We start from the raw sequence: 19,888 nt of genomic DNA, 5'->3' as shown, positions 1-19,888 counted from the left end.
TGGTACCTTTCTCTGAAACAGTATGCTTTTCTACAGATGCGGCCTACAAGCTGTTTCTTGTATATATAGCATAGAGGACATAAATAGTTGGAATAAATCAGAATTCAAGCTATAGCTCTGCAATTTGTTTTATGGATCACTTCCTGTCACTGACCTTGCATTTCTTGAACAATGTGGATAGGAATTCCCTACTCCCTGGGTTGTTAGCCCCTCGATATCAAATTGAGATTTTATAAATGATAGTATTTTAAATGACAAATGACCATAAGACCATAAAGATAATAGTTATACCCTTACATTTATTATGAAAAGTCTGAATCAGTAAAAATTTTTCAGTGCCAAAAAACCCCAAAAATAAAAACGTAACTTCCAAATTAAAGAGCTATCCAAGTATAATACAAGCTGTAGTTATAGTTAAAACAGAACAAATAGACTCTCTGATAGTATTGTTCAAAGAAAAAAGGGAAACAATCTCTCAGGTGTCACTAACATTCTAACAAAACTGATCTTCTGAAAATGCAGCAAAGTTTTAGGTTAAGAAGGGTTAAAAACATTAAAATTTTTAGAGAAATATTATTTATAAAAATATATAGTCTTAGAACTAATACAATATATTAAGTGTCTTTTCAATCTCTGTTTTATTTATTTATTTATTTGAGGCAGAGTCTTGCTCTGTCGCCACGTGCCTGGGTGGAGTGCAGTGGCGTGATCCTGGCTCACTGCAACCTCCGCCTCCTGGGTTCAAGCAATTCTCCTGCCTCAGCCCCCTGAGTAGCTGGGACTACAGGCGCACACCACCATGCCCAGCTAATTTTTGTATTTTTTAGTAGAGACGGGGTTTCACCACGTTGGCCAGGATGGTCTCAATCTCTTGACCTTGTGATCCTCCCAACTTCAGCCTCTCAAAGTGCTGGGATTACAGGCATGAGCCACTGCGCCTGGCTCTGTTTTTTTTTTTTTTTAATTCAGAAAATATTCTTTCATTTCACACTTATTTTAAAAAGTCTGACTAGAATAGTACTGCCCTCTAAAAAGCACATGTACAGTAAATAGCCTATGGAACTGCACCTTTTTATCCATATTGGTCAAGTGAATGTCATATATGGTAAAAGTAAAAGCAGAAAGCACATATAAGCTGCTTCTCATTTCTCTTTCACATGGAAATGTTTTTAATAAATGCAGTTGATACAGGCTTTTTTCCTTTTGGCCTCTGGGCATAATCCTCTGGGAATCTGACTGACTGCTCATCTTCCAGCATGCCTAATAGTCTGAATGTTTAACATTTTTAAAGGATAGTTGTTCATCACAGGTTCTGGATTATCTTTTCACATACCATTTCCAGGCTTCTACTTATATCCCTCAATTAATCCAAATTACCAACTGACCCTCTCTTGAGACAGTTCCAAAAAATAAGCAGCACTCCAATTCCAAGAAATAGTTGCTTGCCAAAGTTACATTGACAATAGGAAATCACTGCTGCTAGAGAGATACATTTACAGTGATTTCCTGGGAAATATAAATTGATGCTGAATATGATCCTTCATCAGCATGGAAAACATTTTGGCAGGTCTTATTTTAAATCTCATCTTATTTAGATCCCATTGTGGGCAAAGATTTCTCTCCCATAACCAGTAACTGCTTAGCCAAGGTATTTCCTTCAGGCACTTTGTAAAGTAAAATATTGGTGCTGTGGAAACAACTATATAGTCCCAGGACACTGATTACTTTCCTGAAGACTTCTAATGAGGGAAATAAAGAGAGAAAAAAGTGGAGAAGGAAGAAGCATACATAGAAAACATAATATAAGTATTTTCTTTTTAATTAGTGAATAAATGTTAGAAGAGAGGGGAAAGTAGGTGGTTGAAGAGTGAGTTTGTGTGTGTATGTTAGAACTATGAACTCTGGTGCTGAAAAATAAATTGGTATTCTTGAAATCTGGGATTTGGCTACTCTGTCTCCACCCTTTACCAGCACCATGCCGGTGATATGATATTCCAACAGGAAGGTAGACATTTGCCCATTCACAATTGCTACAAAGAGAATAAAATACCTAGGAATACAACTAACAAGGGATGTGAAGGACCTCTTCAAGGAGAGCTAAAAACCACTGCTCAAGGAAGTAAGAGAGGACACAAACAGATGGAAAAACATTCCATGCTTATGGTTAGGAAGAATCAATATCGTGAAAATGGCTATACTGCCCAAAGTAATTTATAGATTCAATGCTATTCCCAGCAAGCTACCAGTGACTTTCTTCCTAGAACTGGAAAAAAACATCTTAAACTTCATACAGAACCAAAAAAGAGCCCTCATATCCAAGACAATCCTAAGCAAAATAAAACAAAACAAAACAAAACGAAGCTGGAGGCATCACACTACCTGACTTCAAACTATATTACAAGGCTACTATAATCAAAACAGCATGGTACTGGTACCAAAACAGAGATGTATACCAATGGAACAGGGCAGAGTCCTCAGAAGGAACACCACACAACTACAACCATCTGATCTTTGATAGACCCGAGAAAAACAAGCAACGGGGAAAGGATTCCCTATTTAATAAATGGTGTTGGGAAAGCTGGCTAACCATATGCAGATAGCTGAAACTGGACCCCCTTCCTTACATCTTATACAAAATTAACTCTAGATGGATTAAAGATTTAAACATGAGGCCTAACACCATAAAAACTCTAGAAGAAAACCTAGGCAATACCATCCAGAACATAGGCATGGGCAAGGACTTCATGACTAAAACACCAAAAGCAATGGCAACAAAAGCCAAAATAGACAAGTGAGATCTAATTAAACTTAAGAGCTTCTGCACAGCAAAAGAAACTATCAAGAGAGTGAACCAGCAACCAACAGAATGGGAAAAAAATTTTGCAATCTACCCATCAGACAAAGTGCTAATATCTGGAATTTATGGAGAACTTAAACAAATTTACAAGAAGAAAACAAACAACCCCATCAAAAATTGGGCAAAGGATATGAACACATACTTCTCAAAAGAAGACATTTATGCAGCCAACAAACGTATGAAGAAAAGCTCATCATCACTGGTCATTAGAGAAATGCAAATCAAAACCACATTGAGACACTACTTCCCACCAGTTAGAATGGTGATCATTAAAAAATCAGGAGACAACAGATGCTGGAGAGGATGTGGAGAAATAGGAACACTTTTACACTGTTGGTGGTAGTGTAAATTAATTCAACCATTGTGGAAGACAGTGTGGCGATTCCTCTAGGATATAGAACTAGAAATACCATTTGACCCAGCAATCCCATTACTGGGTATATACTCAAAGGATTATAAATCATTCTGTTATAAAGACGCATGCACACATATGTTTATTGTGGCACTGTTCACAATAGCAGAGACTTGGAATCAACGCAAATGCCCATCAATGATAGATTGGATAAAAAAAATGTGGCACATATACACCATGGAATACTATGCAACCATCAGAAAGGATGAGTTCATATCCTTTGCAGGGACATGGATGAAACTGGAAACCATCATTCTCAGCAAACTGACACAAGAACAGAAAACCAAACACCATATGTTCTTACTCATAAGTGGGTGTTGAACAATGAGAACACATGGACGCAGGGAGGGGAACATCACACACTAGGGCCTGGGGGGTGGGGGTGGGGGCTAGGGGAGGAATAACAGGGGATGGGGGGATTGGGGAGGGATAGCATTAGGAGAAATACCTAATGTAGATGACGGGGTGATGGATGCATCAAACCACCACCATGGCACGTATATACCTATGTAACAAACCTACATGATCTGCACATGTACCCCAGAACTTAAAGTATAATAAAAAATAAATAAATAAATAAATAATCATTTTTCTTCATTGCCGTGTACTGCTGAGTGCCAGGACACACCAGGTGTCACTGTTGCTTTGTTATTTTGCACCACAATGGCTAATGTGGAAAGCAGGCATGGATGCTGGTGACAGGGCATTCGTGTCGTTCTCTCTGCTTCCCAGGCCGTCATTAGGTTGCCTGCTCCACATTGTGGCTCCCTATCCCAATCTCACCTCTATTTCCCTACATATACTCAAGGAAACTTGGCAGAGAATTAGAAACTTTTAAAATGTTTCTCTTGGTTGTTAGTAAATTTGGCACGTTCTATAATTTCTGTACAATGTATGCATACAATAGTCTTGCATTCCGTGTTTAATTGTATTTTGTTTGGCCCAGAATATTTTTAAAACATTATCAAAAGTTTCATTGAGAAAAGCAAGTTCACTTAAAAGTTGTTAGAGTTACATGAAACGAATGTAGCATGATTATCCTGGTCGTTTTCTTGAATACTGATAAGGTTTATACAGCTTTAATTTTAGTTACACAGTGCCATCTATTGGATCTGTGGGGTAAAAACACTTTGGTATTTTAGCTGCTTTCTTTTAATTCCTTACTGTAATTCATTACTTTCCTAAAACAGAAATACTGTAGCCAGGCTTGGGTACTCATATTGTTCTTAATAATATACTTGCCAAAACAAAACTACATACAGCCTACAAACTTGGTACAAATTTTCCATGATGGATCTTACTACACTGTGCTTTATTTTCTTTGAGCATCTGTGTTTGTTTTGGAAATACAATCTGTGAATAGCTTAACATCGCCTTTCTAAGCTAAAAAGAGCTTTAAAAAGAGCTCTTGTTGATGATGCTCTCCCAAGTATTATTTCTACTCAGACCCTGTGTTTTTCATTGCATTTGTGTGTACTTTTTTGTTTACTGTCTTTCTACCCCGCTACACTGTAAGTCCCTCAAAGGTACCTGCAGTACAGATATTAAAGTTACTCAAGAGAATGGCAGGAATACTTGGAAAACTGATAAGGTATTCACATAAGACTTTTAAATTTTTTACTAGTGGTATTAGAAGGTATTGGTTGATACATCTTAATGTCTATTTCTTTTGCATGGAAAATTAATCAAAAGTTATTTTGTTTCTTAATTGTTAGATGTCATTTTAGTACTAAGCCTCATTTCTTAGAATGATAGTCTCACTTGTGGTCCAAAATCAACTAGTATTATATATACACAGAAGAGATACATTTTATTCAATTAAAGCACTTTTATTAAAATTAGTATTAACATAGTATTGGGCACACCCCTATTAATCCAAAAATACATGGAAAAGATTCACATTTTTCCTCAACTTCCCTATCACTTTCATGTTGTGTAAGCTTAAGCCATACAGGGCCAGAATCAAACAATAGCCAGGTGAGGTTTTTACAGCTAGTCTCTCTAACCTTTCACTTTTCCACTTAAGAGAAGAACAGAAAAGCAAGGGTAGACAGGGATATACTAGGAGCTAAAGATTAAGTACATTTATAAATAAAATTTTTTAAATCTGAAAATATTTCTGAATTAGATATAATTCCCTTGGTAAGGAAAAAAATAACTTAGGGAATTTTTTTGAAAAGTAGTTTGATTTTTTTAAGCCATACACACCAAGATGGAACTCAAAAGTAAGGTTAGCTATTTATGAGCTCATGTACACTACTGTGGTGCAGATAAGCCGACATCTGGAGAGTGCAAAGGGAAATCTCTGCTGGTTTTCAACATGGCCTGAGAGAGATGAAACAAGCCAGTGTAATTTAGAAGCCCTTGCCCTGTTGCCTGAAAATAAAATGTAAACAGTTAAAAAGCTTTTAACATTCTTTACTGTCACCTCAGTTGTCTGAAAACATTACTTACCTATCCATCATCTGGTTTCTAAAAAAGTAAAAATTGCAAAAACTCTAAGTGTATTTAATAGCCTAGACCCAGTCATGACTTGACTCCAGTTTCTTGTTAGACATTCATTTTCAGTCCTGCAAGTTTGAATCTGCCAGGACTGGAATGCATAGGTGTTAGTTGCCGACAATTTCACAGTAATTTTAGGCTGGGCCTGGCCTTGAGCAAAATCAGTGATAATAAGGTCAAATTTCCTTCCATTACTTTTGGCTTGTCTAGCAAATAATTGGATCATATTTGGTTTCTAAAATCAGGGGATTTGTTACAGCCTTTGGACTTTTTGAAAATAAAAGGATGAGAAAAGTAAACTTGGCTGAGTGAATGGAAACTGCAGAATTTCTCCCAATTTTAACTTCTGAAAGCATCCCCTGATCTCAGAGGTTGGAGTTGTGGAACAGAACAGTAACTGGAGTCATAATTGATAATTGCAGTTTTAATTCAGAAGAAGCTACCTGAACAGCACATATTTGTTGTCTTCTACTTCTCACTCTTCTGGCTCTCCATTTATTGTTCTAAGAATCTCTTTTTTTGTACCTGCATGTTTTTGCTTCTCTCTTGGCTCCTCAAATAATTTCTTTTTATTACTACCTGAAGAGAACAGGCATTTGTCACTATATGCCTTCCTAACAAAAAATTTGTCTAAAAGACTGGTGTATGCATCAGATATATGAATTTGTATGTGTGACTATGTATTTAAACAAAATTCCTAGAGTGTTTTAAAAATCCGTTCTGCCTCTCAACTTTTAACCATTAGAGTATATCAGGATCTCCTGAAAGTCCATTCTCTTGTCTTCTAGATCATTTTTACAATAATGCTTTACAATAACTGACCAGGTAGTCTTCAGGAGCTGAAGTCCATCCCATTTACCCAGCTATAACTCTCCTGTCAAAGAACACTCTGTCGTGAGCTGAGTGGTTTTGAGAGAGGAAAGGCTGTTCTGGATAAAACTTTTCCAACTACTTTGTCTCAGGCACAATGCTGTGCGCTACACATGTATTACTCATCTAATCCTTGACATAGCCCATACCAGTGGGGCACCAGAGCCCGTGCTGTGGATCAGAAGTAACCATAAATAAGAAAATCCAATACATCGTCTGGCTTTCTTGAGTCAAGAGATGGGGAAGAGGGCAGTGCAGAAATAGAGGGGAATGATTTTTTTTTTTAACGTTTAATCCTTTCCCTGATTTTTTTGAGTATTGTGTTAAACCTGTTTTCTTCTGCTCTGAGACCTCCCAACTGATTTCTGTAAACCTCAGCTTTCACGTTGAACATCTGGAAAGGGACAGTGGAAACTCAGTTTTCTAAGGCTGGAGCAGAAAACAGCCTGTTGCCCCTACCCCACCAAACTCCTGCTCTTCAGGCCTCCATTCAAAAGCAGTCTGCTTTACTTATATATTTTTCAGTAAAGAAAAATTTAATTGACACGCCAAAGTCTGCAATTCTCAAGTTTATCTTTAAATGTCATCTTTAAGGAGATTTAGAACAGCAATAAGGATCTCTGTGGTTTTCTCCTGAAAGCTGGAAGAGTTGAGAAACAAGGCAGACTTAATGCTGAGCTTTTTTACTTTTAAACTGTAAAAGATGTATCATGGTTTCTATGTATGTTTATGAGGAAGAAGCAGTTGAATGATTTATTTTTTTCAGTTCTGGCACAGCATGGCCAGCCACATTGTGAGTATTCTGTGAAACTTTTTTTTTTCTAGTAAAGTAGCAGAAAAGGTAGAATTGTCCTCATTGCATAAGTAAATAAACATTATTGCATATTTCTTCAAATAGTTGCATTTTTGAAGAAACAGTTGATGTGCTTTGGGGGAACTACGTAGACAGCATTTTGCTATGCAAATTAGAACTTTTAAAATCAGATCTAACTCTATTTATAATCTATGAAGAAACAGCAAAATGTGTGACACAAAGTGTCCAGAGTGTTTTTAACATAAGCATAATTAGGTATTATTACCATCACTATATATTCTCTTTCCACACACATTTTAGCAAATATGCATACACACATAGACATAAATATACATATATTAATATATCCTTATACATGAAATATACTTAAATTAACTTTTGTTTGGGTATCATGGACAACATTTTATGGCTTTGAATTTATGTGTTAGCAAGAAAGACATCTTTACTGTCCTGGGGCAAAAAGCTAAGAGTTGAGTCCCTTAAAAAGTGCCATTAGGCCAGGCATGGTGGCTTATGCCTGTAATCCAGCACTTTGGGCAGATCACCTGAAGTTGGAAGTTGGAGACCAGCCTGGCCAACATGGTAAAACTTCGTCTCTACTAAAAATACAAAAATTAGCCAGGCCTGGTGGCAGGCACCTATAATCACAGCCACTTGGGAGGCTGAGGCAGGAGAATCGCTTGAACCCAGGAGGCAGAGGTTGCAGTGAACCAAGATGACGCCATTGCACTCCAGCTTGGTTGACAGAGTGAGACTCAGTCTCAAAAAAAAAAAAAAAAGTACCACTAGTAGGCTTTCCAAATTATAATACCTAGAAATTCTAATTTTTCTTACTCTCCATAGACTCCCCTTTACTTGGTAAATCACGGCGAGAGTGGACCAGTCAGATGCAATAGGTGCAAGGCCTACATGTGCCCATTTATGCAGTTCATCGAAGGAGGAAGGAGATATCAGTGTGGATTTTGCAACTGTGTGAATGATGGTAAGCAGTGCCCTTAAAAGCTCTTTGTGAAATTCTTTATTAAGTAAAATGCATTATATGTGTTAGTTTAGGAAAAGTATAGATTCTTTTTTCTATATAGCTGTACCTTCTTTATAATTTCTCTGGAAGGAAACCAACTGTAACAAGCTCTGTGTGGGAAATTTAAGCCCCTTTTAACCTTAGGTAACTACATGAGCCCCACATGGAAGTTGAAATGTTTCTTATAAAAGAAAACTCAAATGTGGGAGAAACATTTTATTTATTAGTCCCCTTCCACCAAGCCTCAGTGGGAAACAAAATAAGATTTTTACGTCTTATGATTACAGATGATAAATTTAGGAGACATTTCCTCTGTTGTCATTCCTCAAGGTTATTCTTGAATATGAGCTCATTGATACTTAGGAAAAGCTTAGGTATAATCAAGGGCTTTAACACACACACACACACACACACACACACACACACACACACACACTTCACTCTGATGCAAATGTTGGATTGTTTAAGGAGGAAGGAACATTGTTAAAAAGAACTTTCCCGTATTCATTATATTTGTTTTATTCCAGTACAAATTCACTGTTGTTGAAGAAAACTGCAAAGTTGCTGAAAGTATTCTCACATTTATTGCATTTATAACATGTCTGTATATTTTTAATTATTTGTTGTTAAATGAGGTACATACTCAGGCTGAGAACACTTGCATATTCATTGACATTTTTTGAACCATGTGATGATTATTAGAATACAAGTTTTCTTCTGTTTCTTATCTTTGTAGACAGGCTTCCCTGCAGGTAATTAAATCTGAAGAGCATATAGCACTCTCTGCTTGTGAACACACGGTTCTGCCCATAGGTACTGGCTACTCCCTAATGACAACTGAACTGGGGACAGTATTCCTCCTACATCATTGCATTCATGGCTCTGTGAGCATCTCAGCTCTGTGAGCGTTCTCTGTGGGAGAGCACTGCTTGCCTTCTTGTGTCCCTGCCCCCTTGTCTCACACACAGGGCTTTACTCAACTTAGAGCACCAGAGACTGGCCTTGTGAGTGCCTCTCATGTAGACATTTGGTCAGTTCTTAAACATACCTTGCTGTGGAGTTGAATCATTGACTTCTAGACTGGTTCCAAATTATGGCCTCAGCCTCTTAGGATGTCTTTCTCCTTGTGTTAGCTGTGGTTTCCACTCAGTGCAAATTGGATATCCATTGAGACCAGATTCTGTTTGTCCTCTACCCTTACTTCTCTTTTTAAGGAAGATTTTGTTTCCTCTCTCAACCTGGATGAAATCTGCAACCAAATTCTTGGCTATCATTCAGTCTTGGGACCTGGATTTCTGGAGCCCTGTGACAATTCATTTCTCTGTGCTTTAGTTTTAGAGGAAAAAATCCTGAGAAGGGACAGAGGCTTCTCCCAAAGCATTTGGACACAGTGCTCCACCGAGCCCACCAGTTCCTCAGATGTCTTCACCCAAGCCCCCAGCTTTCTTAGGAAGGTGACCAAAATCCTCCCCAGCATGAAGAGCAGCAAGGATCTTCAGTTTGCTGTGTCTCTTTGGCCTCCTACCCAAAGTGTCGGCTCAGAGCCTTAAAAGGCCCAGCCACTTCCCGGAAGAGAAAAACGACTCAGAATTCTTGTGTCTCAGCACAGCAGATTATGTTCCCTCAGGTATCCACTCCTAGGAAGCTGCCATGTTTATTTTCCAATATAATTATTCATACTAGGCTTAAATATTTGTCTCTACAAGGAAGCCAGACTCCCATAAATGTATGCTGACCCCTACATTGTTCATTTAGGTTTAACAAAGACAGAGGTTTGTTGGAGTTAGAAGGAACCCAGAAGGCTTGGTTTCAAGGTTCCACTCTTATTTACTTGAAGAGTGTCCAGATATTGCCTAGTGGGGAGCATGTGTGGTCAGAGGCATGCGGCAAGACAGGGGAAAGGGTAGTGCATGATTAATGGGATGACTTGAATTTTGGCTTACAAAAGATGACAGACAATATTAAATGCTAATGAATATAAAAAAATTAAAGGAAAAAAATTTCACATAATACCTTTCTGCAGCATCCTCCACCTCATCTAAATGTAACAAAACAGCAATTTAAGACCCTCAAAGTTTACTTACCTCAGCTGAGCCTGTCAGTTTCTACTTCTATAATCTTTTCAAGAAGCTGAAATTTCTGAATTCAGAGATCTTTATGTGCATAAGAACCTTATAAAACTTTAAAAGTAATGGTTGTGATACAGTAACAATGTAGAAAAATCAAGCCTCAATGGGTTTTTTAAAAAAGTACAACATCAAAAAGCAGTCTCATTATTATGTCAGTTTCACAGTCAAAAATATATAATGCTGAATTGTTGGTTTAAAAACAAGAAGCATTACTTGTATGGTTTTTACAAATGGTAATGTTGTTCTTTATAAAAAGCTTAAAACCAGATCATTGGTAGTTTTTCTAAATACTTTTATTGGCAGTGGTTTAGTAGCCAGCCCTATTAATCTTAAGGCAACAGGAGTCCGTTTTTACAGAGATACCAGGCCATATTTGTCCAAGTGTTCAGTATGTGACTCATAAGTGTTCCTGTGCTATTGGATGACTTCCAGATCTTTGCCAGAACTAACCTTCTTAGACATTTGAATCAAATTAAAGTTCCTTAGCTGAGATCTAAGTGGTGTAGTCTTTCCCTAATACAGTAATCCTCTCCACTCTTAAGCCCAAACATTAAAAGATTACCATGCAAACTCCCCGTGGGTGAAGACATCTCTTAATTAAAGCATAATAAATATTGTAGTTCATAGTATAGTTGAAATAATGAATGTTTATTTCTGTTAGGTATATTAAAAATTCAAATAGTTAGAAAAGTAGAATTCTTTTTAAAAGAGATAATAAAATGTGGACAATTAAATTTGGGTTGTGACAACTTAAAAACACCAGTACTTTTATATCCTGTTTTTCTAGGATGTTCTAAATCATAAATGTTCCTTGTCATCAATAACTTGTAGAAGAGGAACCCTCCTTCTTTCCAAGACATGTTTTTAAAATAGAACATATTTAAGTTATACTACATTCCAGCTTTAAAATACATTTTTCCTGATACTAACTCCTTTCCTCCCATAATAAATTTTGAGAACTTATTAAATTGTCTGTGTTTATAAAAACAAAATATATTCTTTCCTATTTTGTTTTTATTAGTTCCACCATTCTACTTCCAACATCTGGACCACGTTGGAAGAAGACTAGACCACTATGAGAAACCAGAGTTATCTCTAGGATCTTATGAATATGTTGCCACTTTGGATTATTGCAGAGTAAGTGTTCCCAGAACTCCAAGGGTTTATGCATCAGTGTCAGATTCAAGTGAATAACTTTCATATGTAAAGAACTGACTCTTGATTCACAAACAAAGCATTTTGGTGGTACCAAAATGCTGATAGTGGTGGTACCATTTCACCACATACTCCTAACTGCTGTTAACTGAAGAAGAATCATATGCAAACACTTAATTTTTAAATTAAATGTAAGAAAGCCATTGTAACTAATGATGGAAAATTTATTTGCTGATCTTTGCAACCATAATATAAATCTAACCATACTCTCAGTTTCTAGTTCTCTGCCAAAAAACTGAAATGTGGTGTCAGAAATAGAAAACAATAATTTTTATGTCCCTGACAGACAGAATATACCTGGTTCTTAATGCAGCAGTTTCATACATTGCCTCTGCCCCCTTTATTTTGTAAAGAGTCTCAGAAAAACTTCCCTTCAAAGAGAAAAGCTCAACAAAATGGTTAGTAGGACTGTTGACGTGTTTCTGCACTTCTCTTCACTCCAGTTACTACCACAGTGGTTTGGGCTCTCAGAATCCCTCTTACACTATCTCAGCAGCCTGAGATCCTGGCCTTTGATTCTACTGCTCTGTAATGTGATCATGAGACACCGCCTGTACACTCACTGCCTCCCATAAACCTCTATTGGTTATTTGTTTTCTAAAAACATAAATTAAAAAAAATAGCTTTCTTTATAAGGCCATTAAGCGTTGGACCCCAAACTATCACCTCAGCTGTATCTTCAGTTGTACAAAACTTTTCACCTCATACTCTGAATTCAGCCCCTTTGACAACTCCATGCCTTTATACCAGATGTTCATTTGACCAGAATATCTTTCCATTTTCCTGTCACATCTATACAGATCCCAACTGGCAAACCCCACCCTATTTATTCTGTAATGCCTGGCTGAAATTTTATTGTGTGTAGGCATATGCAACTTTCTCTGTCTTTATCATGGTAATTATTTATTACAGCTTCTGTTTTTTCACGGAATTTGGTCTATATTTCTCTATTAGCATTTATCCCCTTGGAATTTAAATCTTATTGCATGTCTGCCATCTTTACAGATTCTGATACCCTAGTCATCTTTATGACATTTACCACACTATCTGGCACAGGACAGGTAGTTGGTCAGTGTATCTGGAATGAATAAATGAATGAATTTGCGAGTATTACTATTGCCAGGACTATCTATTTTCCTTGTCCAGTGTCACAATGACACCATATGGGTACCTTGCAGGGCTTTAAAATTCTTCACTGATTTGAAAATCACATTTTCTTGGGTATCATTCAGATTTCAGCACATATTTGAAGCAGCATGTGTGGACTTGAAGAAACAGGGTCATTCTGACTTATTTTCTTGTTTTCTCTTCTAAAAATGAATGTCTACTAATGCCCATTTCCCAGAAAACAACTTCTGACCCACAAATTTCTTTTATAGATGTTTGCAAGGAGAGCAGTCATGTGGAGCAGTCATGTATTGGGTATAGATGACAATGAACATTTTTTCTAAACAGATTTTTTTTTCCATTGACTGACTCTTAAAATTTTTTCCATTAACATAACTTACTGCATTTGTTTTACTGCTTTATATAATTATTTTGCACTGTATCACATAGAACTAGTTGTTAAAGAAAACATAATGCTTTATTAGTTTAAAATGTTGCAACATCTGAACATACTTGGGGAAATCTAGGAATATTTTTGGTACAAATGCTTTATTTTTAGGCAAGAAGCATGTCCTAAAATACAATGACTTTTGGACAGCATATGTTCCTAACTGCTATTAACTGAAGGACAATCATTAGGCAACACACAAACATTTAATGTTTTAATTGAATATAAGAAAGCCATTGTAACTAAGGATGGAAAATTTATTCGCTCATCTTTGAAACCATAGTATAAACCTGACCATACTCTCAGTCGCCAGTTCTCCGCCAAAAAAAGCGACATGATCTTGATTGTATGCTTTTTCAGTAGAAACTTAGGCAGAGAGTCAAATCTGTTTCTGGGAACAAAAGTCTTAGTATCTTCAAACTCTGTAAACTCTGTTATCTGGAAATATTCCAGAAGTCTAATTGATGGGAAATCTCTCCCAGCCAGGCAAGGAACCAAACAAAAATTGTACATTTTGAAGAGCTTTTGTAAGCATAATCTTGCTTTTATTATTCCAAGTAGAGTTCATAATAAATATGCTGTAAACATCCTCAAATTTAATTATAATTTAAAATGTAAATAAAGTATAATAATGAGTTGGCTTAGCTACTCAGACAATGAAAAAGCTTATTTAATTTGTACTGGTATTTTTTATACCATGCACTTGGAAAGAGGAATTACAAAATCACATTTTCCTTTTCATCATGGCTTATCTTAATGATGATTTTAAATAGTAAAATTGACAATTGTTGAACATTTACCATGTGTCAAGCTGTAGGCTAAATTCTTTTTATGTATTGGATCATTTAGTCCTCATGGTGAACCCATGTGGTGCATACCATCATTATTAGAGGAAACTGAGGCTTAGAGAGTGCCTAAATGCCAGTTTCATATGCATCCAGGAAATGATGGAGCCAGACTGAAAACCATATCTGTGTGACCACAGAAGCCCTATTCTCTATCAATATACTGTGTATATATGAGCAAGTATTAACACAATCATCCTGGAGTTCCCTTGGTAAAAAAAAAAAAAAAAAAGGCCTCAGTTTTGTCACATAATTGAGAGTTTATAATTTATAAGTTTATGGAATATATCTGCATGTAGAGTATACTTGAAATGTAAAACCTCCTTCCAAATCAGCTTTTATTTTTCCTGAACAAAAATGTAGTTTCTTCACTTAATTGTAATTCACTTTGACATTACCAGATGCATAACATTTCTAAGGTACTTGTCTATGTGCTGTAAGGGATAACAAAAGTAGCAAGATGATAAACCTGCTCTCAATGTACTTACCATGTGTAGACCTGATAAGAAATGTATATAATTTTGGTATAAACTCAAATATTATAAACCCTGTAAGAATAGAATAATTATAGTACCAAAGGAAAACAGGATTGGGAAGCCTTCATAGAAAAGGTGACATTTAAGCAGGTTAAACTATGAGCCTGGAGAGGGGAACTAGAACAGTGAACAGACACAGTTTCACAAATATATTGACAATTTATTCAGATATCTTTAGGGGCTAGGCAGACATTGTAGATGAAGTGATGTGGCCCACAATAATTAGAGAGTCTATTATCCCTTCCCTCAAAACATATTTAAATTCAAATATTTTTTTGAAACACTCTGCCAAACAAAACACTTTTCCAGACAAATTTTTGGCTTAGGCCCACTAGTCTGTGACTTCTGGACAGGAGATGTTTTGGAAATGTCAGCCACTTAAGTTGTTGGGAAAATGTGTATTGGGAATAATGGGAAGTTGTTTTGAGGACACAGTCTATCTTTTTATTTTCTCCTGGGTCCAGCATCATATCTTTTATTTCCTACGTATTTATACATATTTTTAAAATGAGTATCATGGTAGGTCTTCAATGCCAGGCATTGAAGAATTTATGTTAATTCAGTAGGCCATGAGGACAATTAAAGGTGAAGATGAATTTGTTTCCATTCATTCATCCATGCATTCACTCACTCAGTCAACAGTTAACGAGCATTCTTTGTGGTGCCATGCTCTGTGCTAGGCTCTAAGGACTCAATAAACTTCCTGTTCTCAGAGAAGGTAGCATTGTGGTCTGTATTGAGCATCAGATAGTTTATTCTGACAGCAGTTTATATAATGAGAGGAGAGATTAGAGGCAAGGGTGCATTAGAAATTAATGTAGTTGTCCAACTAAGAGAAAATGAGGGTAGTATGATAATTCCTCAAAAAATTAAAAATAGAATTACCATACGACTTAGCAATTTCACTTCTGGGTATATACCCAAAATAATTGAAAGCAGAGTCTCAAAAAGACATTCACATATCCATGTCCATAGCAGCAGTATTCACAATAGCCAAAAAGAGGAAGCAACCAAGTGTCTATCGACAGAAGAATGGAAAAGCAAAATGTGCTATATATGTATAATGGAATATTATTCAGCCTCAAAAAGCAAGGGAAGTCTGACCTATGCTACAACATGGATGAATGTTGAAGATGTTATGCTAAGTAAAATAAGCCAGCCACAAAAGGGATAAATATGGAATGATTCTGTATGTGGTATGTACAGTAGTCAAATTCATAGAGACAGAACATAGGATGGTGATTGCCAGGTGCAGGAGAGAGGAAACAGATTGTTTAATGGTACAGTTTCAGTTTTACAAGCTGAAAAGCATTCTGTGATGGATGGTGGTAATGGTTGCACAGCAATATGAGTGCACTTAATGGCACTGAACTGTACACTTGAAAGGGTTAAGATGGCAGTTTTTATGTTTACTTTTCCACAGTTAAAAATAATAGAAAAAGAGAGAAATTGAGAATCTAAATTTGGCTCCTGGAACTAGGAGAGCCACATAGGCCTTCACAATTAATTGGCTGTATAATCTAAGTGAGGTGGACAAGTCCATGGAGACAGTGAGATTTCAAGCCCAGATTATTTTAGCTAATTGTGTTTTTTAAGTAAGTTTCTTATAGGAAAGACAAATACAGTGGGGAAAATGTTGTCATAATCTCTACAATTTTGAGTCTAAGGTGCTGGTAGAACTTTTATGTGGATGTGTGCTATAGTTAATTGGAATGGTGGTCTTAAGCCCAAAAGGGATCACAGTGAGAGAGAATTTGAAGAGTTGCCTATATAGAGGTGCTGGTTAAAACTGAGCAAATGAATGAGATTTCTGTGATGGACATGGGTGGGAGGAGAGAAGTTAGATAAAGATGAGAAAATGAAAAACTGAAACAACAGTTAGAGAACTGGGAGAGGAAATGATGCTTCAGTTCCTTGACAGCTAAGAGAGCCAAAGTGGTCTGCTGTGCCTAAAATTGCAAAGAGAGAAGAGATCTAGGATGAGAGCTGGATTTTATTTCAAGTCACTGTAGTTTGCAACCTAGATAGCTTAGTCACCTGTAAGAGAGCAGTTTTAGTAAGATGGCATGGAAAACCAGTGTTTTATCGAGTACATACATGTTAAGCTTGTTGGACAAAGCCAGCTGGATTGTATGGGTAGAGTAATAGATTAAGGAAGGTAATGATGAAGCCATGACAGTCATCTAGGCATGAGATGACAAGCTTTCAGATGGTTAAGAGTAGGGATGGGCCAAAACATCATTTAAGAATCATTCTGAAAAATGAAAACAATGGGACTCAGTTATTGAAGGAAAAGGAACAGCCAAATCTAATTTCTTGCTTTCAAGCCTTTGAGTTGGCATGTGGTGATGTTATTGATAGAGACAGAGAAATGGGAAGAGAATGTGATTTAGAGGAATGATGAATTAATTTTAAGTATATCAAAACAAGTTATAGTGAAGCATTTCTGTAGAAATGTGCAAATTGGAGATATGGAAAATATTCCATAAGGAATTGGTAATGCTGAATTTAGAAGAGATTACAAGAATGGCACAGCACACTTGGGTTTTTCACAAAGAGGTTTTGGTTTAATTAATGGAAATGCTTATTATTTTCATCCATTATAGATCGGCGTAAGTCTATGTTGTGAATTAAAGTAGGTGTAAATCAAGAATGATTTGCAATAAAAATTATTCACAGAGAAAGCAGAATTTCTTCATTTCTTTGTTGGTCTGATTTTGGCAAGGGGATGAAATTTTCAGGATGATGATTTGTAAGTCCTATAATTGGTTTTTATTTAAAATGAAGGATTTTATTTTAAAAAGTTATATCTAGCCTTGTAGTAGATATAGAATGAATCAGTAAGATAATTTACCGACATTGTCATCTAATTTTAAAATAATTAAAATACAATTTTAGAAATTTTTGTGATTTATCATAAAGTTAAAAATCACGTTGGTCTTAATTCTTCTCTAGTGTAGGTCACTAAAGTTGTTTCCCTGTGGCTCTCTTTTCTAAATATTTTGTAAGATACAACTGAAGGATCACTTCCTAAAAGCTGTTTGAACACCAGCCAGAAAGGGACCAACAATTAAAAAACATTTTCATAGCAGCTGCTTTATGTCACAGTGATTGTTTTAAACAGATAAAGAAAAGGCCCAACATTCTGTGTTACCACAAATGTGTAAGAAATTAGGTGAGGACTTAACAATATAGTACAGTTTTTAGAAGTATACAGTTATATTTTCATAAACAATTTTATATCTTTTAAGCAGAAAGAGCTAATAGAAGAGAGTCTAAAATAGTGACATCCAAATTAATGAAGTTTTATTACAGTTTCAAAAACAAACACTATTATATGTACTCTTTTTAAGCATAATTTGTTAGTGTGCCAAACATATTTTGACCTAAGGCAGAGTGTTACAAGCAAGTCTGGCCATAATACTGTACCGTCCCTTTAGCAACTGTAGTAATAAAACTTTGCAAAAGTGAACCTTCTGTGCTAGATGTCATCATAATGTCTAATTCAGTACTGACCCAGGTCATACCCTGGAAAATAAACAAATTCTTTTATCTTTTTAATGGTATCTGAAACCAGATGCTCTCGATATTCTAGAAAAATGATTTAATTCCACAGATGGTATGTCCTAAAAATTAAATGAAACATCTGATAACTTTCAAGGATTTCTAATGAGTATCAACATTTTATTATGCAATGTATTTACTTTCTATCTATTTATGTGATGTGTTTGCTTTCCTGTAGAAGAATAAGCCTCCCAACCCACCAGCCTTCATCTTCATGATTGATGTTTCATATAGTAACATAAAGAATGGACTTGTCAAGCTCATATGTGAAGAACTGAAGACCGTGCTGGAAAAACTTCCAAAGTAAGGGAACCGTCATTCTCTTTACAACTTATACATTATTGCCCAATTAATTTATTGGCCAGAAGATAAGTGCTGAATGACCAATTGATATTTTTTGCTAATGAGGACGTAGGGTAATTAGTCATAAATCAAACAGCACCATTGTTTTGAGTTCTTAAAAAGTTAGAGTGATCTTTTGTACAAAGCAAAAGAAACAAACTGATAAAAAAATGCTACAGTAAAAAACATTCAAAATACATTATAAATTCTAAGAAGAATCCCAACAGTGTGATGGGAAAGACTTTGGATATGTTATTCACTTTTCGAAGCATTGATTTTCCAGAGGAAACTAGTAGTTGCTGAGCATGGCAGAGTTCGAAGGGATGACAGGAAACTGAACTGTTGTCTTATGGCAGAGATGGTAGATGTTTAGGCAATTTCCTTTTGCCCTTATGATAAGCTGTCCAACCCATTTGCAGCTTTACTGCCTCTGTGTCCTGTAACTTAACAGCACGAGGTGCATCACATTCCTTGCCATTGCAAGAGGGCAGCAAGGAAAGATGGACAACTAATTCTAATCATTAATAGATGAACATACCCTAGACCTTAGTCAAGACTTAAGACTGTGCTTTAAAAAGGCTGTTTGGCATATTACCTTCTGTAGAGCAGAGAAGTAAATCAAACTGATGACAGTCTTACCATAAGAAATATAAAGTTACACACACACACAGCCCAAAACAAATTTCAGGGGAGAAAAAACAACCAGATGTGTTTTAAAAGATGAAGAGGAAACAAATTGTATGTTGGTGTGAATAAAAGCTTTTAAGAGAGATATTTGGAAACTAGTAGGGAATAACTAGCAGTATCCTTTTTTCTCTCTCTCTTACTGCCTCTAAATCAAACAGGGCTATTTTTAAATTATCTTATTGTAAAAACTAGTTGTTTAGGATGGGGAATAACATCTAAAGTGATTCATGAGCAGGGAGAATGCCATCCTTCATGTGAGGAAATATGAACAAGCTAGAAAATGTTGTCTGTAACCTAGTCCCTGCACGTCCCACCCCCTCCCTGTCTCCCTGAATATCGACAGTCTTTGTTCTGGACAGGGTTGTTTTTCTGGAGTGTAGGGTGTTGGCTTCAGCCCTTAGAGCTCCATGAATCTTTGGGTGCCCACTTCTCTGTATTGTTTGCACATATGACTGGTGCTTTGCAACTCGTGAGGCTCAGACAGATGAACTCTGGACCTCCCAGGAATAGTTTTGTTTGTATCTGTGAAGCTGAAGTCA

At 36.3% G+C, this 19,888-nt stretch overlaps 1 protein-coding gene across 1 annotated transcript in view; it reads left to right on the top strand.

The window, feature by feature from the left end:
* SEC24D (SEC24 homolog D, COPII coat complex component) overlaps positions 1–19,888 on the top strand; it is a 101,054-nt gene that overhangs the window by 47,966 nt on the left and 33,200 nt on the right. The window contains exons 10-12 of the mRNA XM_017510748.2: positions 8,299–8,437; positions 11,627–11,742; positions 18,499–18,623. Of these exons, the coding sequence (XP_017366237.2) occupies positions 8,299–8,437; positions 11,627–11,742; positions 18,499–18,623 (380 nt within the window). The remainder of the gene's footprint in view (positions 1–8,298; positions 8,438–11,626; positions 11,743–18,498; positions 18,624–19,888) is intronic.

The sequence above is a fragment of the Cebus imitator genome, unplaced genomic scaffold (assembly GCF_001604975.1).
Source record: "Cebus imitator isolate Cc_AM_T3 unplaced genomic scaffold, Cebus_imitator-1.0 Scaffold17, whole genome shotgun sequence".
Classification (NCBI taxonomy): Eukaryota; Metazoa; Chordata; class Mammalia; order Primates; family Cebidae; genus Cebus; species Cebus imitator.
This window is presented reverse-complemented; position numbering and strand designations above follow the sequence as displayed.